This window comes from Ambystoma mexicanum, chromosome 4q (assembly GCF_040938575.1).
Source record: "Ambystoma mexicanum isolate Mex_15411 chromosome 4q, UKY_AmexF1_1, whole genome shotgun sequence".
Classification (NCBI taxonomy): domain Eukaryota; kingdom Metazoa; phylum Chordata; class Amphibia; order Caudata; family Ambystomatidae; genus Ambystoma; species Ambystoma mexicanum.
The window spans coordinates 259,149,625-259,170,715 of NC_090928.1; the positions used below are offsets into that span (position 1 = coordinate 259,149,625).

Sequence of the window (21,091 nt, forward strand, 5' to 3'; positions counted from 1 at the left end):
ATGCTGCCTGTGCCTGCTCTGCAGGCTGGCCCCTCTTGGCTTTAGTGGTCCTTGGTGGTGCTGGGGTACCTGTAGCCTTACCACCAAGTTTTGCAGGTGGCCCCTTCTTCTGCCCTTGTCTCCGTTCTCTCTATGATCCTGTCTTACTCATGGTACAACAAAGGAAATATTTTACTGCCACTATTCCTTGCTTTTCCACTTGCCTTCTACCATGTTGTGCCTCCTTCTGCAATATGTTGCCTCATTACATCAATACATCCTGCTGCCTGGTAGTGTGTTACTGGTTGGTGACCACTTGCACTGCCTTGGAGTGCCTGATTTTCCTCCATTGCCTGTTCTTCTGTGGGTCCCCTGGGAGGCTCTGTGGCCATCTCATCTACCTTATATGGACTTATATACCTACCTAGTACAATCAAAGCTCCACAGTTCAGGTACAGTTAGGGCCCAGGTTCACCTCACGAGCCCCAGGTACGCCATGTCTGCAACATCTACTAGCACCCACAAGGTGGCGAGACTGACGGCTGTCGGCTTCTCTGCTGAGGAAGTTGGCATCCTGGGTGAACAGGTCCTGACCCATTATGATTCCCTCTTCAATCAGCAGAAGCAGCTTGCGGCCTGCTGATGTTAAGGATCTAGCAAAAGACCAACGTGAACTGGGTGGCAGTCTGTACTGTGGACGATACAAGAAGCGGTGGGCGGCCTGAGATTCCAGAGCCAGCCAAAAGTCGAGTGCGGCCATTGAGGCAGGGACTTCCATTGAGGTACACTCTGCAAGTTGACAATGAGTGACACCACTTCACCTCCTGATCCTGGAGAGGGTCAATCCAGCTCTTGATGTACAGGTCCTTCACCTGCAGGCATGTGTCCAAGTTGTTGGTAAGTTCTCACAGGGTGAACAGCACCACTGATTTTTAATGTCCAGAATGAGTATGCAAGAATTGAGCAAGACAATGTTTTTCACAACATGTGTGTTGCAAAAGTGGCAACTGTTATGCAACCTCATGCACACACTGGAAATATGTCATGGCACACATCGCTGAAGTGGAAAAGGGTAAGAGTCATGTCGGGCAGCTTTGGGTGAAAAAGAAGACTCGTGTGCATGCAATGTGAGATGCTGACGACAAGGCCACGGACAGGGACACAATACAGATTGGGATTTTGAGGCCATGTAGTGTACAATCATGCACACCTCTGCTATGGTTTGTTCAATTAGGGAATGGTGATTGCATCATATCCACTCAGCAGGAAAGTCTTGTGTTCGAACCAGCTTCATTGCTGTTTGTTCCTTAGAAATGCATGCATATAGGTGTTGCATACTTTCATGAAGGACTGTCAGGCATGCACGTAGCAAGATGTTGTTTGATGAAGTTGTAACTGTAATGCCACTGACACATGTGGCCAGGTGCCCTCTACATGCCCCTGCCTGCAGGTTACACTTGGGTCACTGTTACATTGCTATTGGAATGCCAAATGAGTAGTTGCCATGGGTATGTGGGCACACATCAATGCACCATGTTCACATGTGAATGTCTCATCATTGCAAGTTGTCATTTCTCCTTCATTTGTGAGAAAGGTTTCATTCCGTTTTATATGCGTGGACTTTCACTGTTTTATTTAAAAAAAAATAAGAAAAATACCTAATTCGCCCTATTGCTATGGGAATGTTCCCCTCTTAAACAAACTAGCTAAGTATGCTTGTCTGCCATCAAAAAAGTCCAAAGAAAAATGTCTTCAGTCCAAAACCTAGCTCTTATTGACCCTACCACTAGAACTAATAACAAAAGATTGCCAAACTATATATATTCTGCCATCTTCCCTTTAGCCATCTGTCTTGGGGCTTTATGTCTGGGTTTTCAATGGCAACAAGTCTGATTTTGTCGTTTACAGAAAACAAGTTAGTAGAAACCATTGATCCTGGTTCCCAGTGTCTCTTTCATGAGTTTCTGTAATCCGTGCTGTATATTTATAGGTCGGCTATCCCTGAGTGTGCAAGACCTGTCAATGCTCTTCTTACAATACTTTTGGATGTAATGTTGTATATTCCTTCCTCTTATTGTTAGTCCTTTAGACTCTTTAAACTTGACTCTCTTTCTGTTGGGGTTTGGTGTACCCTTAACGATGGTGTGGCACACTAGTCCTGGGGCCTCTCTAAAGGGTTCTCCTTTCTCTCTCTTTGATTTTGGAGATTAATACTTAAACCTAAATCAGAGTGGTTTTCAAAGTCTCTTAGTAATGGCTTCCATGGTTTCCCCACAATTATATTTGATAACTTTCTTGCGGTTTTCCCAAATAAACATTTATGCTTTCTCAACGATCTACAGTCCTCTTTGTAGTTCTTTTCAATGTACATATGTGGTCCTGGCTGTTACCCTCGTCTCTGTTCCACCCCGGTGCCTTCACTTCTGTTGGGTAGATTTTCGGGGCTTGCTGTCGACATGGATCGCCACTCCTGGCCTCCTCTTTCGGTTCTCCACTGCAGATTCACTCTCTGCATCTGGCTGTGTAGGTGTGCCTGGCACATGGCTGCCGACAGAAGGGTTTGTTATGCTAGCTCTCTCCCATTTCAGTGTTGTTCATCGGGCCCCAGGACCACCACCGTTTTTCCATGGTCACGCCACCATGTATTTTGTTCTGGCAGGGGTTTCCCCACCTTCTGTTGCGCCGGGGGTCTCCAACGTCTATTTGCAGCATTTGCTCCTTTGCAGGCTGCCATGGGCTTCACAGCTCCACACTGCTCTGCCCCTCCAAGACGTTGCTACGTCAGAGGGCTTCCCCTGTGTCTGTCTTTCTCTCCCTCTTCTCGATCGGCTCGTCCCTGTTACATATGAGTTCACGTTCAAAGGGGCGTTCCGTTTTCCTTAAGGTGTTGTATTTAAACAAGCACTACCTGAAGCCAAACAAAAGGAAGACACATTTCTTGTGACTGAAGGCACTATCATATAGGCACTATCATATAGGCGGATAGTGTTGCTTGCATAGGGAGTTCGTTGTGGGAATGAGAGGCCTTGTCCCCTAGAGAGGAGTGTAGTGGGTCAGAAGAAGGACGCAAACACCCTGAGGACATTTCCAACATGTGTTTATTAAAGAATAAGGCCTAACTTTCCCTATCGCTACGTGGTATTCCCTACCTATTTTACTAACTAAGGTGCTCATCAGTCATCAGTAAATGTCCAAAGGAATAATTCCGCTGGCCAAACGAATGCAAACTGACCCTGCCACTATTCTAACAAACTAAGTTCAGGAGAATGACTGCCTTATCCAGATGGATGCTTCTCGCACTTCTCTTCTTTAATCTTTTGAATTTATTGTTAATAGTCAATTTTCAAATATTAACTTGTTACTTTCTGTAGCAGTTCCTGTAGCTCTTTGTAGAAGTTTGGCTTTCCTCTCCTCTTTAAGGATTACTTTCTTTGGCCTATGTTGAATCCTTAGATTCAGGCTAATATGCTCTGGGTAACCATAGAAAGTGTCTTTTCCCATGTGTTGTTTGCAATTAGGCTTCGATCTTTCCTGGCTTAGTCTGTCTTGCATATCATTGATTCCTTAGGCGTGTCTGCCCTTCACTTTATAATATTCTTTCTCTGTTATGTTCCCCTCAATGTTCCTTGAGTAACTGGGTATTTTCTCCTCTTCGTAGGATAGTGTGGCCAATGTTCCATTGATCCGTCTCTCAGGATTATTTATGATCCTTCTTCCATTAACACTGTTCAAGTTCATCAGATTTAGGCACTTGTACTGAGACAAGTCTCTATGCTTGTATATTGAGTCCTGCTCGGCCTCCCGGTTCTCCCCATTACCTTTGCTCTGGTGGGGAACGTCTACGGGGCCTGTACTGGCATGCAACCTTATTCTTCACTCTGTTTCTCTGCCGGCTCTCTTGCACCAGCGTCTTCTCCTTGTGGTTCTCTCACTCTCTCTTGGCGTCACGGTTTCTTGACAGTCACCAAAGCGTTCGCCAATTCCAGATTGGTACGTTGTCAGCGTTGTTAGACAGGTAGCCCACCCACCACGACGTACTCGTGATCACACCACTGTCACACTTTGGGCTCCACTTGCCTCTGATTCTCATTTTCTACACCTGCTGAACACTTCTAAACGTCGCAGGGTCCCAGCTCTCTCCAGCTCCACCTCCTCCAGCTCTTACGCTCCCAGAAGGCATGCCCTTGTCAAGAGAGGCTTTCGCCCCTACTTTCTCTCCTCCTTCTGCAACTTTGGCTGACTCACACCGTGACACAGACCAATCTAACCTTCATCTCTCTATCTCTAACACTCTTGATGTATTTGCCCCTGTCATGAGGATCCGCTTGAAGCCCAAATCCAAGTGCAACTCTTGGTATGGCTACAACCTCATCACCCTCAAAAGCAAGTGCAAGGTGGCTGAGAGGAAGTGGAGGGCATCTAGTGCAGCCTCTGACAAACTGGCATGCCGCCTGCTCCAAACGCAATACAGACTCTCTGTCCTCGCCAAGAAGAGAGCCCACATCCAAGCCTGTGTCTCTGCGGTATCTAACAACTCAGCCAAACACTTCAAATTCTGCAAGGAGCTGGCCAATCCTGTGGCAGTCTCTACCTATCCTGTTCCCTCCCAGGCCCTCTTTACGGCCTTGGCTTCTGATTTCATCACTAAAACTCAAGACATCCTGTCCACCCTCTAATCCTTGTCCTCCTCCTCCTCCACTCCTGGACCGTCTGTGGCCATCTCTCCTCCTCCCTTCTCTTCCTTTCCTTTGTTCACCCCTGGCTTTTGGATACTTTGACTTCTGGATTTCTTGGCTTTGCATTTTTGGATTGCTGCTGTTTTTTCCCTTGTCGGTTTTGGTGCATTGGGTTTTCTTCTGTACTAGGATAACTGGATTTGATCCCTGGAAATGTGGCTTTTGGAACTGCTTTTGGATTTTCCCCTAGATTCTGGAACTTTTGGACATTGGACTTGGTGTGACTCTTTTCTCTACCTGGAATTCTGGTGAGACTGTGGATCTTTTTTCTACCTGGAATTCTGGTGAGACTGTGGAACTATTTATTGTCATTCATCTAGCTTGCACCCTCATGCCGTTCGAGTTAGGTTGCCTCATATTGGATTCTTTGAAAACTCTCAATAGAAGATCCTTTCTTCAATGCTCGCCTATTCCTGAATCAGGTATGCTATCTATAGTCGGGGGTTACATGTGTATATATAGTAGTACCAACTCTGTGCGATTAATTCCCTGTTTCATTCTAGCTGTCGAATGCCAGGCGGTGCTGTATCCCATCTCACCTTTTGTCCCAATTTCTGGCCAGGGATTTCTTTGTTCTTCCCTGGCTGGTACTTGGGGAAGAAGGCATAAGTTCATCTGGGACCTCAGTTCACGACAGCCAGTGAGCAAGGTGTTTCCTCCGTTCAGGTGAGATAGGACCAGGGCCTGTACGGTGGATTTGAAGCTTGTGTCTGGTTAGCACTTGCAATCTCCAAATAGTCTGTATTGGACAACATGCAGATTTAGTGTGGCATTTAGTGTCATAATCGGAATTGCTTGGAACTTCTGTTAACCAATAAGATGTCAAAAAAAGGAAGCCCAACAACCAGTGATCCTTAACCCCTAAAGTTCATATCCCGGTTCACACATTTGAATGATCTGCCCTACTACCCCAACTAACAAGCACAGGTTAAAGCTGTAGATCAGTAACACAACACATAGTTCATGCTTTGCTTTCACAGCCAAACACTGCAATTCAGTATCTATGAAATGTATTATGATATTCCTTTGCCTAAAAGATACAAACTGGTGCAGGCGGACGTCGGATCTAAATGTCCCCCACTACAGTGGACATGGTCGCATGCCGGTGGATCACCGGTGACTATATATGAAAAAGATAGAGTTGCTATCAAGGGTTCCACCACTAGTCTTTTTGCCCTTAACGAAACCATACATAAATTCATGCACCATACATACTTGTATCTTCTTCCACTCTTTTCCCAGAATTCCCAAGCGCAGTTAGCCTGGACAACAGCTTGTTATTTTCCGCTTTCAGTTCCCTGATCAGTTTTTCTGTTGGGCTTGCGTTGATCACCGCTTTGTTCTTGATTTTCTTTGCCCTGTTGTAAGCACAATTTAAATTCCACAGTAAATAGTTGAACATCATACGCCCTACAGTGGGTAGGCAGCACCGCAATCCATATTACAAAATACAAGCGTCGAACCTCTGAGTGTGCACCGCGTGAACGAGTGGTCACTCATAACCAAAAACCACTATCTCAGCATGCCCATACCCTATGCATGTACACTAGGAGGTTCATTAGAAGCATGATGCATTTTAACAATGCCACCTGGTTAATATTGTCATAACAATGGAGGCAGTGGCCGAAGTGTGCGAAAAGAAGTAGTGGAACCATGTTCCCTGCTGGCCCGCCCCTACAAATCCCATCGCCAAGCCCTTGCATGCGCAATCCAAACCCCCAAAACAAACACACCTGCTATTCAAGGAAATGTTCTGTGCTGTGCAAATTTCTACTTCTTCCTCCAACACTTTTATTTTTATACGAAACCATTAACAGTTTCTTTTTAAGATAAAAGTATAATAACAGTAAAACCTTTAAAGAAATAGAGGGGCAATGCTCCCGCCCACTTCGACCACGGATAGGAGGTATTAAGGTGATACTACACGCATCAATGGGCTGATCCGACCGGTACATCCCCGCAAAACCAAGCTAAGTTTTTGGTCAGGACAGTAATGCAGAAGCGTGTATTATCACACCTATTTGTCATTTGTAGCCATGCATGCATGAGGTGTGCAAACCTGTTTACCAAAAAGATGGCTGCCATGAAAAAACAGTTCCTTTTCTACTTTGATGATGGCCTACGATCCAGAAATCGAGGGGAGGCTAGGAGGAGTGGTGCAGGGAGACAGGAGCTGAAGGAAAGGTCAGCATTTTAAAACAAGCATTGGCTTTCGTGTAGGTGTTGGATAGGAATTTGCCGGGCACTGCCACATGGCACTAACTGGCAATTAATGGAAGCAGCTGCAAAATGGTGTAAGCATGTGGACATATAATATCAGTACCTGGCATGTGCCAATCTAATCCCTATACACAAGACACAACCGTTGGCTTTGTCAATTATTTATTTTTACTGGACCTCAGTGAAGCGGTTGAAGCCTCACTTGGTCAAGACATTTTTGTTATATATGTAGTACATTTACAGCTCCAATTAAGCCATTAACTCTCAGAAGAAGGACTGGTGGCAGGCACTTCAAGCACAAAGTTTGATATTACTGCTTGATAAAGCTAGCTCAGAGAGATCCCAGGAGGGTGTGCTTTGGGCGGGCTGGGGCAGGGACTTGGTGGGAATGGCCATAAGCATTTCCTAATGGTAGTAGATGGATGGGTAATGTAAAGGTGGGTTCAGAAGTAAGAGATTGGCACAATGGTGGCATGTTTATTGATATAAATGTTTATTAAAGAAATGAGGATTGGGGAAAACTACGCTATACCTAATAATAAGCGGGGTTTCCCTGCCTCAAAGAATAATCTAAGGAGACTTTCAGGATGTTCTGCCTAAAGCTGCTTTCCCATTTGGGGCTTTGGACCCCGAGAGCCCCAAATGGGAAAACAGCTTTAGGCAGAAACACTGCGGCATGGAAACACAACCGCGTTGTGTTTCTGCCTGCCTTGGCTTTCACTTTGGGTCTCCCCAAAGTGATAGCCACGGCAGGCAAAAACTCAACGCGGTTGTGTTTCGAAAATGCTGCGGTTTTTCTTTCTAAGTTTCTCAGGCTCCTCCGCCTCAGAGGAGCCTGAGAAACGTAGAAAGAAAAACCGCAGCGTTTTCAAACACAATTATGTTGTATTTATGTTTGCGGTAGCTTCAAAAGCTACCGCAAACATAAACACAACATTTTTAAAGCTGCAGTTTTATTTCTAAGTTTTCCAGGCTCCTTCAGCCTGGAAAATTTAGGAAAAAAACACAGCTAGTGCTTATTTTTTTTAAATAAATAGCACTTACCGAGATGCAACTGCAGCTTTTCTGCCTGTAGTCTCCGGTCTGCGTCCTGCGAGTCCCGGCACCAATGAAGGAAAAGCCACCCAGTGGTATCTTTTGTTTACTACAGCTGGCTGGCTTTTCCTTCATTAGTGCCGCAAAAGCAAGCACAGACGGGCATCGATTTCACAAAATGGATGCCCCCATGTGCTTCCTTTTGTAAATTTTGAGCTTCATTTGCTAAAGATTTTACATAGGGACTTAAAAAAAAAAGTGGCAATCTATTTTTTTTTATTATTGGCCATCTTTTTTTGCAATAAAAATGTTTGGGCAGACCATTCCTTTAAAATAGGAACTCAAACTAAGGTGCAATGTGATGTTCTTCGGGTCGAAAGAATGTCTTTCTTCTTCTGGTCATGGGTTTAAAAGTTATTTTCCAGCTTGTAAAACAAAGTTCAAATGGTGCAAAACAAACTTACAAAGGATCTGCAACCTTGTGTCATGATCTCTGCTTCCAAAAGATCAGGACTTGCCCGACTCCCTTGGAAGCAGACCCATAACCCCGGTTCCGAGTGCCAGCCAGTCCCAATTGGGACCTTTTGGACCCTGTCCTGGCGCCAGTGGCACCAGGCTCATAAAGATGCCCAGTCCCATCGCTGGAAGCGCCGGGCTCATAATGCTTGGGTGGACTTACCTGCAGCAGACCATGCTGCTTACTTACCTGCCAGTTGAACCCCTGATCCTCTTCTGTTTGGGACTACTTTTCCTGTTGGGTGGGGCAGGAGCCACTCCCTAGGTTCAGAACACTGGAACTCTTCTGGAAAGCAGGAACTCTTTTCTTACCTAGGCGTGGCTGTGGAAGGAGACACCTAAGCACTACAGGAGGCTATTTAAACCACACCCGATGGATGAATCTTGCTTTGCGTTATTCTGCATTCTCTGCAGCAGAACGCTCATCGTGTCTTCTGCTTCTGATCCTGGGCCTAAGGGAACAAAGGCTTACCATCCTGGAATCCAGTCTTCAGCAGCACCTGTAAAGACAAAGAAAGAACAGGTTAGCACTACGGTCTTCAGTGGCAGCGCATCTCTTACCTGGTCCATCGGCTGTCACCAACGCCTCGCGCTGCATTCCAGCATCTGAAAGACAAAGGCTTACCTACTCTTCGCATGCTCCGGAGGTCTTCGCACTGCATTCCGGCATCTGAAAGACAAAAGCTTACCAGCTCTTCGCACGCTCCGGAGGCCTTCGGCGCTGCATCCCGCATCTGAAAGACAAAAGAAGGTGCGTTTAAAGACATTGGGCAACTTTATTACTCACGTGCCATTACTCCTTCCCACGCCGAATCCAGTGGGTATTCCAGCACCCTTTAGCTTCTCTAAAGCTCCGAACTTGTACCTGCAAGATAAAAGGGACAGTTAGTGCGCATCGTGAAGCAGGCTACAAGCGCTTACTTACGTGCTTCCAGGCGCTTCTATTCCTCACGCGGGTTCGATCCTCAACTCGCATCAGCCCGCCATCCGCCATCGCCGGAGCCCTGCAAAACAAGAGATATCATTACAAAAGACTTTTAAGACATTTGAAGTGCCCAGAACTTACCGTTCGTGCAGTTAACGACGGACAGCAGTCCTCTGAGGTCAAGAGGCCTGCACCCTTATCCAGTGAAGAAACTGGTTACGGCACCCTGCCCCGAGGCAGATGGAGAGCTCGGCGTTCACTTACCTAAGGTGAGGGCGTTAACCTTTGAGGTTCTACAGGAGAAGAGAAAGGGAAGAGGGGAGAGGCACCCAATAACCCCAGTTCATTAATCCCATATTTTCTATCTGCAGACATCTTACTCTTCGAGTCAGACATACAGTGCACAGAGGTCCAGCCCAAAGAGCCAACCGTGTGTTACACATCACCTTTGAAGATACGGCATTCACCCAGTCAAGACCGGCGCCTCTGCGGGAATCAGGTGAGCGTTACACCTTGTGCCAAAAGAATGTTGCGGGTCCTCACTATGCCAAGAGAATGTCTCTCTTCTCCTGGTTTTCCAAACTGTTGCCAAACACCACGGGGAATGACTCCCTTCCCCTAATATTCTCTTAGGCTTCTTCAAAGTGCCAAGAGAGTGCCTCCCTTCTCTTGGCTTGGTATACTATACACAACCAGCAGAGTGTGGGGGCGATTCCTTTCCCATGGTTTCTCTTCAGCTTCTTTAGAGTCCCAAGAGAATGTCTCCCTTCTCTTGGCTTGGTATAATGTTCACAAACATCAGGGGGGATGATTCTTTTTCCCTGGTGTAGTATAATTTCTAAATAATCATAAACAAAGAGATAGGACAACAAAATAATCAATTCCAAAGGTAATACTGGGCACCTACACGTATTTCTAGCTAGAATTCGTGTACTCGTACCTTGAAAAAATAGATTGAGTACTAGAAAAATCCAAAAATATATATGATTCATTATACAAAAATGTAAAAATGACAAAATGAATAGAAAAAATGAATAGAATGACCCACAATTAGCACAGCAATTGGTCATATAAAACACAATAAAGTAACTCAGTTGTCATAAAAAAACCATTTGAAACAAATACATAAACACAACAATAGCAGCATATCACAATATCATAAAACAAATGTGTTCTTGATAATACATATATTCCCGACATGTAACATGTTTCGTTTCAGTTCTTGATGCCTTTATATGGCCGAACTCTCTTCAGGGGAAACAAACACTTCTTTTCTGTCGTTTGAAGACATCCACCAACGGATGTCTTCAATACAGCTTAAATCACTCCAAAACAGATAAGTTCTCAATGAACAATTATCATCATAGAACTGCCTTATGGTCACAGGGCCGATAGTCATCAATCCCGTGTAAGCTAACTCTACGCCAAAACACAGGTAAAGGTCAATTTGAAGGGCGCACAGTCGAAATCCGCGGTGGAACGCATTCATCTGTCCCGGCAAAGTCATGCAAGTTCCGCGTAGTACGAATTGATTATTTTGTTGTCCTATCTCTTTGTTTATGATGATTTATCTATAGTACCCCTGAAGGTAGAGATAGTGAACATTAGGGGTATTTGTTGCTTTAGCCTTTTTTGATTCACTGTAGTATAATTTCTGGAATGATACACTGGAGGCTGCGTGGCTTCATATGATGTTTCTTTATTTCCTAGAGAACATCATCTTGACAACTGCAACATAACTAAAGGGGCAACAGATGGGCAACAGGCCCTTTAACTATTATATGGTGGGTAAGGCTCATTAGGCCAGTCCAGTGGAGGAGCTAGCAGGAGCCGATGCTGCTCCGTGCCTTCGCTCCCTGCGTCTGCCCGTGGGAAGCGCAGGAGTCGCATTTCCGCCTTTTGTGCGAGATCTCGCGAAAGCGGAAGGTCTCGCGATATCTCTACACACCTCCCTCTGATAATGCAATGCATGTTATTGCAGGACTTAGTTATTGTATCTCACCGGTCTTCTGTGTTCTCTTTTCGGCCGGTCATTTCTCTCGCTATGGGCATCCTGCTTGTGGTCATCTTCTTGCTCTGCTATAGGTCCATATGCTTCAATTTCATTTTCTTCGACTTCTCTTCTGTCTGTTTCTGGCTCTCGATCTCTCTCTCTCTCTCATTGTCTCCCTTGCCTCTTTTCAAACATGGCTACTCTCTCCATGTTCCATGTGCGCCCGTCTTCAGTGCGCACGTGATTGGTTCCTCTGTGAATCACTTTTACAGGTCTGCTGAACCTTGAACCCATCCTTTGATCCTTGGCCGGCAACCGTATTTTGATCCAATCTCCTTCTTTTACATCTGACCCTTGCTTTGTTGTTCTTCTTCTGTCGCTCCACCTTTTCATGCGTGCTTTGCTGTCTTCTATTCTCCACACCACTTCCGACGTGTCTACTTCCTCATCTTCTCTTACTCTGGCCAACCATGGTGGCACTAGTGTGCAGGCTGCCCTTCTCCCTCTCAACATGCGAAAAGGGGAGATGTGGGTGATCCCGTTAGGAGTCAGTCTGTGAGCTGCGATGGCCTCCTTGGTTGTCTTGAGGGGATCCATTCCCGAAGCAGTCGCTAATTGGATGGCTCCTTTAATAAACCTGTTGGCTCTCTCCACGAGCTCATTGGCTTGGGTATGATACAGCACTGCTTTCTTCTGGTGAATGTTATGCTTCTTCAGGAACAGTTCCATGTCTCTGGATAGGAGCTGTACCCCATTGTCTGTCACTAACTCGCCTCTGGAAGATGGCGGTGAGAACTTCTATTACGGTGGTCGTCGTGATGTTGGGGACAAATTCGGCTTCGACCCACTTCGATAAGTAATCTACTAGCACTATGCCATAGCGATGGTCAGGTGGCATTGCTTCCAGTGGCCCTATAAAGTCCAAGCCCACTTTTGACCACACCGCTTCGTGGGTTTCTGTGGGAATCATGGGCGCTTGTCTGATTTTCAGGCGCTTATCACTGTTGAGACACTCATGGCATCTCTCTAGCATGGTACGGATCTCCACCAGTAGGCTTCCCCACTCTGTGACGTGTCATGGTGTTCCCCAAATGGCCTGCATGAGCTCTGCACAGGATGTTTTTCCTCATGCCTGTGGGTGGAATCACCTGGTCAGTCTTCATAATTATGCCGTCAGTCTCAGAGATTTCATCTGCCACTTTCCAATATGGTCTCATTCCTTCTGGCACTGCCCTTTCATCTGGCCATCCTTTCTTGACCCATTCTCTGATTCTCACCATGGTGGGGTCTTTCACGTCTTCTTCCACCCAATGTCTCTCACTCAGCTCTAGGTAATCTGGGGCCTTGAGATCTGTGATTGATGCTACAATGCATTCTTCTTGCAAGAAGGTGGTGGCATTGTCCTTTCCTTCTAGCAATCTTGACATGCAGTCTGTCTGCAAGTTCTTCCACCCAGAGATGTGTTGTACTTCGAAAGTGTATTCCTGCAGTTTGGCTGCTATGCGTGCTAATCTGGGTGTCAACACTTTGGTGCCGCCTGGGATGAGCATATGGATGAGGGGTTTGTGATCAGTGACTAGCTTGAAGTTTGTGCCCCACATGTATGTGTCACAAGTTTCGTGTTTTCTTTCCTGTTTATGTTGCCTTGCGGGATTCTTCGCCGGGGTTTTCTTCCGTGTTGTTTGCGTCTTGTATAAGCCCGCTCGGCCGTCGTCGGATTCCAGGATTCGTTCAGCTTCTTCGTCCGGGATCAAGGAAACTCCAGGAAGACCAGGAAGGAAGAGAGCACACCGGGGAGGTGTGCGTGAATCACGGAAAGAACAGGTACAAGGAAAGGGAAGGAGAAGGAGAGGGTCTGGGAATTAGATCAGCAACTCAGTTCCAGGAGCACAACGCGACGCACGTATAGCCTCAGCTAACGATAGCGTTGAGACGCGCGGAGCCGCAGGGGCGTGGTTAATTTATGGAAAGTGCTGCATGGACGTAAAGGTCGATAGACCGCGTTCTGCGAATACGGCCATGTTGGGTGTACTACAGCGAGTAACCCCCGACGTGCCAGGGACCAGGAGGACCAAAAGGGGCGTGATCGATGGATCATGACAGCATGTCCTGAAATGTTCCACAGCCCATGCACAAGCCAGCCTCTCCTTCTCGATGGTGGAGTAATTTTGTTTGGCTGACAATAGGGATTTAGAGGCAAACGCTACCACATGTTCTGTGTCGCCCTTTTTCTGCGTGAGAACTGCTCCTAATCCGTACGCACTGGCGACCGTGGTGATAACTGTACTCCAGTCTGGGTTAAACGGTTGCAGGCACAGCGCTTCCACTATGTGTCGTTTGATGCTTTCTACCGCTTTCTTCTGGGCTTCTTGCCACGTGTATTCTGACCCCTTTTTGAGAAGTTTGCAGAGTGGCGCTGAGGTTTCAGAGAATTTGGGGATGAATTTGGCATAATATTCCGCCAGCCCAAGGAATGACCTCACCTAATCTTTGTTGGTGGGTTCGGGAGCATTAATTATTGCCTGTAGTAGGCTCTGTTTGGGACTTATTCCTTGCTCTGATATCTTGTACCCCAAATGCTCAACTTCTTTTGCCTTGAATACACATTTTTCATACCGCAATCTTACTCATGCTTCTTGAAGCTTGGTGAGGACTGTTTTCAATGTGGCATCATGTGTCTGTTCATTTGCAGCGTATACTAGGATGTCATCCTGGAAATAGGACACGTTCTTGACATTCCGTAATAAGACGTCCATCATGCGTTGAAACGCCGAGGCTGCAGATGATAGGCCAAACGGCATCTTTGTGAATTGATAGGTACCAAACGGAGTGATGAAAGCAGTCAGTGGCTTCGACTCCTTATGTAGTTGCATTTGATGGTACGCATTCCTCATGTCTAACTTCGAGAACACTCTGGCCTCCTTCATCATGAGAATTAACTCATTGATACTCGGCAGGGGGTAGCTGTCCGCGATTACTTCCAGGTTTAGACTGCGCAGATCGATGCATACCCTCAGCTCTTGTGAGTTCTGTTTTTTATGAGTATGACTGGGCTCAGCCACTCAGATGCTTCAATTTCCTCGATTGTGCTGTCTTTCTTCATGTTGTTCAGTTGGCTTCTGAGTGTGTCTCTTGCAGTTGCCAGTACCGGTCTTACCCTGTGCTTGACCGGGACTGCGTTGGCCTTAAGTAGTATTTTGTGGACGAAGCCCTTGATGTGTCCTGGCTCTTTCGAAAATAGTTTTGGGTAATCTTCTTTCGCTACCGGCAGTCCTCTATAACTGACTGACAGTACCTGGTCCTCTGTTATGGGGTCCAGCTTAATTTTCAGTTTTGCCTGGTCATCCCAACCTAGCAATGCCGGGCCTTCTTGACTAAAATAGACTTTTGTGGTGGTCTCTCTCCCTTTAAACTCCACTTTACCTTTGATGTAGCCAAGCAGGTCTGACGCACCACCGAAGGCTGTAGGCTTGTGCCGTGTGCTGAGCACTTGGACCGTCTCTGTGCCCATCATCTCCTTGTACGTGCGCAGCGGTATTATGGTTAGGTCAGAGCCGGAGTCGGCCATAACTCTTGTTTCCAATCCATTAATTTTGATGGCACAGTGGGGCTTTTCTCTTCTAGCTCGTGGGCTGTTTACCATTACAACGGTAGGTCTCCCTTCTTCATCCGAGGACAAATCCCTCTCCGTATTGTGTTCAGTGTTGACGCTGGTGATTTTTTTGTTTCGCATCGGCACACTATTGAAAAATGTCCAATCTTTTTGCACACTGAGCATTCTTTGTCTCTTGCAGGGCACTCTTTGTCAAATGCTAAGTGTTTCGTGCTGGTGCACCTGTGGCATTTCAACGGTTCTTTCCTCACCCATTTCCCTTCGCTCGAGTCGAGGACCGGCCTCTCTTTCTTTGGGCGGAAAGCTACCGCTTGTACTTCGGCTGGGCTGTGCCCGCTCGCGCATTCTTTCCTTCTACCTGCTGTCTCCTCCACTGCTCTTGCTATTTCAACCGCTTTCTCTAGTTGCAGTTCTTTCTCCAGAATGAACTTGTCCTGCACCTTCCTGCTGTTAGTATGAACAACCAGCATGTCACAGATCAAACCTTCTACGTTGTTTCCAAAGCTGCTGTCATGAGCACTGTTTCCAAGGAGTCAGGACAAGCCCAACATCCCCGGAAGCAGGCTCACAACCCCCGCCCCTGGTCCCAACCGACCCCTATCGGGGCCCTCTGGACCATGTCCTGGCGCCGTTGGCGCCAGGCTCATAAGAATCACCAGTCCCGGCGCCAGAGGTGCCGGGCTCATGCTTTGGATAAAGGTGCTTGGGTGGACTTACCTGTAGCAGACCATGCTGCATACTAACCTTCACAAGTCCTGGCAAAATGAAGCCCCAGCCTTCTGCTGGGTGGGACTATTTTTCCGAATCTGGAACTACTTTCTTACCTGGGTGGGGCTGGCATCACTCCTTGACTCTGGAACACAGGAACTCTTTTTCTCTTGGGCGAGGCTGAGGAAGAAGATACCTAATCACCTCAACACTATTTAAACCACACCCGATTGGAAGAACGTGCTTCGCGTTATTCTGCATCTGCAGCAGGACGCTCACCGAGTCAGCTCCAGTCTTCTCGTGATATCTTCTGCTCCAGCCTGTGAAAACAAGTCAGATCTTCACTTACCATCCAGGGATCCAGTCTCCGGCTGCACCTGCCAGCAAAGGAACATCAGGTTAGCAAAAGGCAACGCTTTAGCAGCCGCGCTTACTTACCTGAAACCACAGCATTTTCCGAATCCCGCGGCCTTTACCTGCAAGACAAAGAACTCCGGTCAACGTTTTAGCAGCCGCGCTTACTTACCTGAACCCACGGCATCTTCCGCATCCCGCGGCCTCTACCTGCAAGACAAAGAACTCCGGTTAGTGCAAAAAGGGGGAAATTGGACGCAATTATATTTTCACTTACCGGAGCTGTGCGCTCCTCGCCATCTCCTCTTCTGCTGCATCTCCGCACCTGCAAATCAAGAAAAAGACATTAAGAGGTGCGAATAAACCTGTCAGCAAGCATATTACTTACGTGCTCCTCCACGCACGGACCTTCATACTTACGTGCATCCGTATGCTCAGCATATAGCATTTCGGCACCTAAGAAACAAAGGCAAAGACTTCATTAAAAGGTGCTCTCGAACTTTACAAACCGACCAGCATCCGCTCGTGCAGAAAACGACGGCATCGCTTCTTCAGCAGCTTTAAACCCTCTGAGGCTACAAGAGACTCAAAGCAATCCCAGTGAAGTAACTGGAACCCAGCGCCCCTGCATCAGTCGCAGGATGGAGAGCCCAGCATTTACATATCTAAGGTGAGAGCTCATTCAGACTTTGGGCGGCCTCAGGGAAGAAACGAATAAGGAGGAGAAGCCCAACCAACAACCAGCCATTAATCCCTTTTTCTTCCGCCTGCAGACACCTTACTCTACAAGTCAGACATTCCATAAGAGGAGGTCCGGTCTAGAGAACCATCCGAGTCCTGCGCTTCTCAATTGAAGACACGGTAACGGTCCAGCCAGGATCTGCGCCTCCGTGGGAACCAGGTGAGCGTTACAGAACGCGAAGCCCTCCAATAACTTCCTACCCAGGCGCAATGGAAACCTCAGACACTGACCAACTAGCCCAGCTACTAGGGGAATTAAGAGCAGAGGTACATGCAGCCCGCCAGGAAACGAATGCCCTGAGAAGAGAATTCATTGTATCGAAAGAACGAACTGATGATCTTGCCAGACAGTTGTTACAATCACAAGCGGGGCAAACCCCTTTGCCTACGGGAGGGAGCTACATTCCTGCAGCCTCGGCCAGTCCGGTACAAATCAACCTACCCGGAAATGTGCCCTTGGCTCCGCCCGAACGCTTCTCTGGTGATTCTAAAAGGTTTGCGGTTTTCATCAACCAGTGCCGATTGCACTTTCTGTGTAGACCAGCTGCTTTTCCGACGGACCAGACTAAGGTAGCCTTTGTGCTTTCATATCTTAGCGGCAGTGCTGCTGATTGGTCGGTTCCTCTAGTTGCACAGGATGATCCGATTCTTCACGATTTCCAAGCATTCCAGACCAGCATGGAAAGACTGTTTGCAAGACATTCCCAGGGCCAGGCCTTGGATAACGAACTCCTTTCCTTACGGCAAGGCAATCAGGATCTCCTGGTTTATATTGCGTCATTTAATAGGCTAGTAGTTGAAACCAGATGGCCCGAGGACAAGAGGATCACGCTGTTCCACAGAGGTCTGCGGGGGGAACTCAAAGATGTTCTAGCTCAGGTAGTGAATCCTCCTCAGGATTGTTCGGAATACATCGATTTAGTGGTCCAATTGGATCACAGATTGCAAAACAGGAAGGCAGACCGCTCCAGGTTCGAAACTCGAGTGTTCTCCAAACCACAGAATTCCACCAAGGGAACTGAAGCCGTAGAACCTATGCAAATAGGGGTCATGAAGGGACCTTTAACCCAGAAAGAACGCGACAGGAGAAGACAGTTGCAGTTATGCCTCTATTGTGGAAATTCAGGACATTTCCTTCGAGAATGCCCAGTGAAACCTTCAAAGAAGACAGTGGGAGCTTCTGATAAAAATACCGAAAGGCCGGAGCCGGGAAACGACCTCGCCCGACAAGTGTAGAGGTCCGCTTGCCGAGCGTTAAAACCAGTTCTTTGACCTCGCATTTCATAGTTTCAATGGTCCTCATGAATCCAGAGCAACCGGATCGTTTGCATGCTATTAAAGCATACATTGATAGCGGAGCAATTGGTAATTATGTAGACCACGAAATGGCTTCCAGGATGAACCTACCCCTCTGTCCTAAGGCAATAAAAGACGTTATTACCACAGTGGATGGTACGGAAATAGCTTCTGGACCAGTGACCCATACCACCACGGAAGTGACGTTATTAAGTCAAGATGGACATTGTGAGGTGATCATGTTCGATGTGATCAAGGCTCCTCAATTCCAAGTAATATTGGGGATTCCCTGGTTGGAGAAACACAATCCTCAAATTGATTGGCGAGCAAAGACAATACGGTTTCCAGAGTGTGCCCCCACTTGTTATCCTCGACCCAGTATTGGACTAGCAGCGACAACATCCGAAAGTCCGCAACTGCCTATAGAGTATCAGGAATTCCAAGACGTTTTTCAGAAGGAGCAGGCGAATACTTTACCTCCCCACAGGTCGTACGACTGTCAAATAGACCTGATACCCGGATCCACTCCCCCCTGTAGTAGAATTTATGCCCTTACCGAGCCTGAAAATCTTCATTGGCGACAGTATCTGGACCAGTACCTAGCCAACGGATTCATCCGTCCTTCAAAGTCTCCAGTATCCTCAGCTCTGTTCTTCGTGCCGAAAAAAGAAGGTGACCTTAGGACCTGTATAGATTATCGTGCCCTGAACCAAATCACGGTAAAGAATAGGTATCCCTTACCTCTAATTCCGGAACTCCTTGACCAAGTTAAAAGCGCCTGTATATACACCAAGCTAGATCTTCGGGGAGCGTACCACTTGGTACGGATCAAAGAAGGCGACGAATGGAAGACGGCCTTTCGCACCAAGTATGGACTATTTGAATACCAAGTGATGCCCTTTGGTCTTTGCAATGCTCCGGCCGCCTTCCAGTACTTCATGAATGACGTCCTTAGAGAACTTATAGACGTTTGTGTAGTCGTCTACATTGATGACATCCTTGTGTACTCATCTTCGGAAGCTGAGCATCAGAAACACGTCAGAGCTGTTCTTGAAAGGCTTCGCCAACATAAACTTTTTGCCAAGCTTGAAAAGTGTGTTTTTCATGTCACCGAGGTCGAATTTTTAGGTTTCATTTTGACCCCCAACGGGGTCCACATGGACTCGAGGAAAGTTGACGCTATCATCAAGTGGCCATCACCAACTTCCGTGACGGGGGAGAACAAAGCATGTTAGGTTTTGCCAACTTTTACCGCAGGTTTATCCCGGAATTTTCACGAATAGTTCAGCCCATTACGGCTCTTTTAAAAAAGAATAAACGTTTCGAGTGGACAGCAGAGGCAGAACAGGCCTTTCAGGAGTTAAAAGCCAAGTTTATTTCAGCACCTATATTAAAACACCCGCGCCCGGACCTTCCTTATATCGTTGAGACCGACGCCTCCAGCTTGGCAATGGGGGTGGTTTTATCACAGAGGGATCCAGAAACTAACCAGTTACACCCTGTGGCATTCTGGTCCCGCAAGTTCTCTGCGCCCGAAATCAACTACACCATCACTGATAAAGAACTTCTAGCTATTAAGTCCGCCTTCAAGGCCTGGCGGCACTACCTCCTTGGAGCCAAACACACAGTCACAGTAATCACCGATCATCGCAACTTACAGTATTTGAAGACTGCTAAAGGTCAATCCTCCAGACAACTTCGCTGGGCTCTGTTTTTTGCCGAATTTGACTTTGTAATCACTTATCGTCCAGGTAACAAGAATGGCAAAGCAGATGCCCTTTCCCGGATTGGAATGGAGGAACACATGGTCAATCCTGAACCCGTGCCTATAATTCCCGAACAAAGAATCCTGGGCCTGGTCTCCTCGCAATCCCTCGAAGATATCGAAGCAAAGGCCAAACAACTTGTGACTCCTTCAGATCTACAGAACTGGCAACAGAAAGGAAAGGACTTCACCGTGTCTAAGGATTTGCTTTATTTTCAAGGACGACTATACTTACCTGGTACTGATTTACCAAGACAGGTAATCTCTTGCTACCATGATTCTTTAATGGAAGGACATCCTGGCATTGCCAAAACCTCAGAAAAGATCAAGAGACACTTCTGGTGGCCATCATGGAGAAAGGATATCAAGGACTTTGTAATGTCTTGTGGGGTGTGCGCCCAAAACAAAAGTCAGAAAGAAAAACCAGCCGGCCTATTACACCCACTAGACATCCCGCCACACCCCTGGCATACCCTTTCCATGGACTTCATTACTGATTTACCCTCATGCTCCGGATACAACACCATTTTAGTAATCGTGGATTTGTTTTCTAAAATGGCCCACTTCATCCCACTGAAGGGCTTACCCTCAGCTTCATTCCTGGCCCGAGAATTCCTCGAAAACATTGTTCGGTTACATGGTTTCCCTTCAATTTTAATCTCAGATAGAGGAAGCCAGTTTATATCGCACTTTTGGCGAAATTGCTGTCGTCTAGTTCAAATCGATGTGAGACTTTCAACCAGCCATCACCCCCAGACAGATGGTCAAACCGAGAGGACAAATCAAACTCTGGAACAATATTTACGTTGCATGCTGCAACAGTCGGAAAGTAATTGGAAAGACATCCTTTGGATCGCCGAATACGCCTATAACAATTCGATCCATTCAGGCACCGGAAAAAGTCCCTTTTACCTCTTATACGGGATTCACCCTCGAACCTCCAATCTTGATCCACCTCAGGATCTCGGAACACCTGCCGTAGATCATCTACACACCGCTATCACTCAAGCTTTCAAGGAAGCCACGACCCATCTTCAACTAGCCAAAGAACAGTATAAAAAGGGAGCAGACCGACATCGAAGGGAGGCCCCCCAATACCGGGTTGGAGACCTAGTTTGGTTATCCACTAAACATTTAACTCTTAAAGGGCCTCGCACCTTCAATCCAAAATATCTGGGACCATATCCTGTCACCGCCATAATAAATCCAG

The 21,091-nt window shown here is 46.9% G+C and overlaps 1 protein-coding gene across 1 annotated transcript in view; it reads right to left on the bottom strand.

The window, feature by feature from the left end:
• Positions 1 to 21,091, bottom strand: part of LOC138467234 (kinesin-like protein KIF28) — a 516,126-nt gene that overhangs the window by 376,704 nt on the left and 118,331 nt on the right. The window contains exons 4-5 of the mRNA XM_069607266.1: positions 5,987 to 6,073; positions 4,079 to 4,139 (exon numbers count right to left, since the gene is read on the bottom strand). Coding sequence (XP_069463367.1) covers positions 4,079 to 4,139; positions 5,987 to 6,073 — 148 coding nt within the window. The remainder of the gene's footprint in view (positions 1 to 4,078; positions 4,140 to 5,986; positions 6,074 to 21,091) is intronic.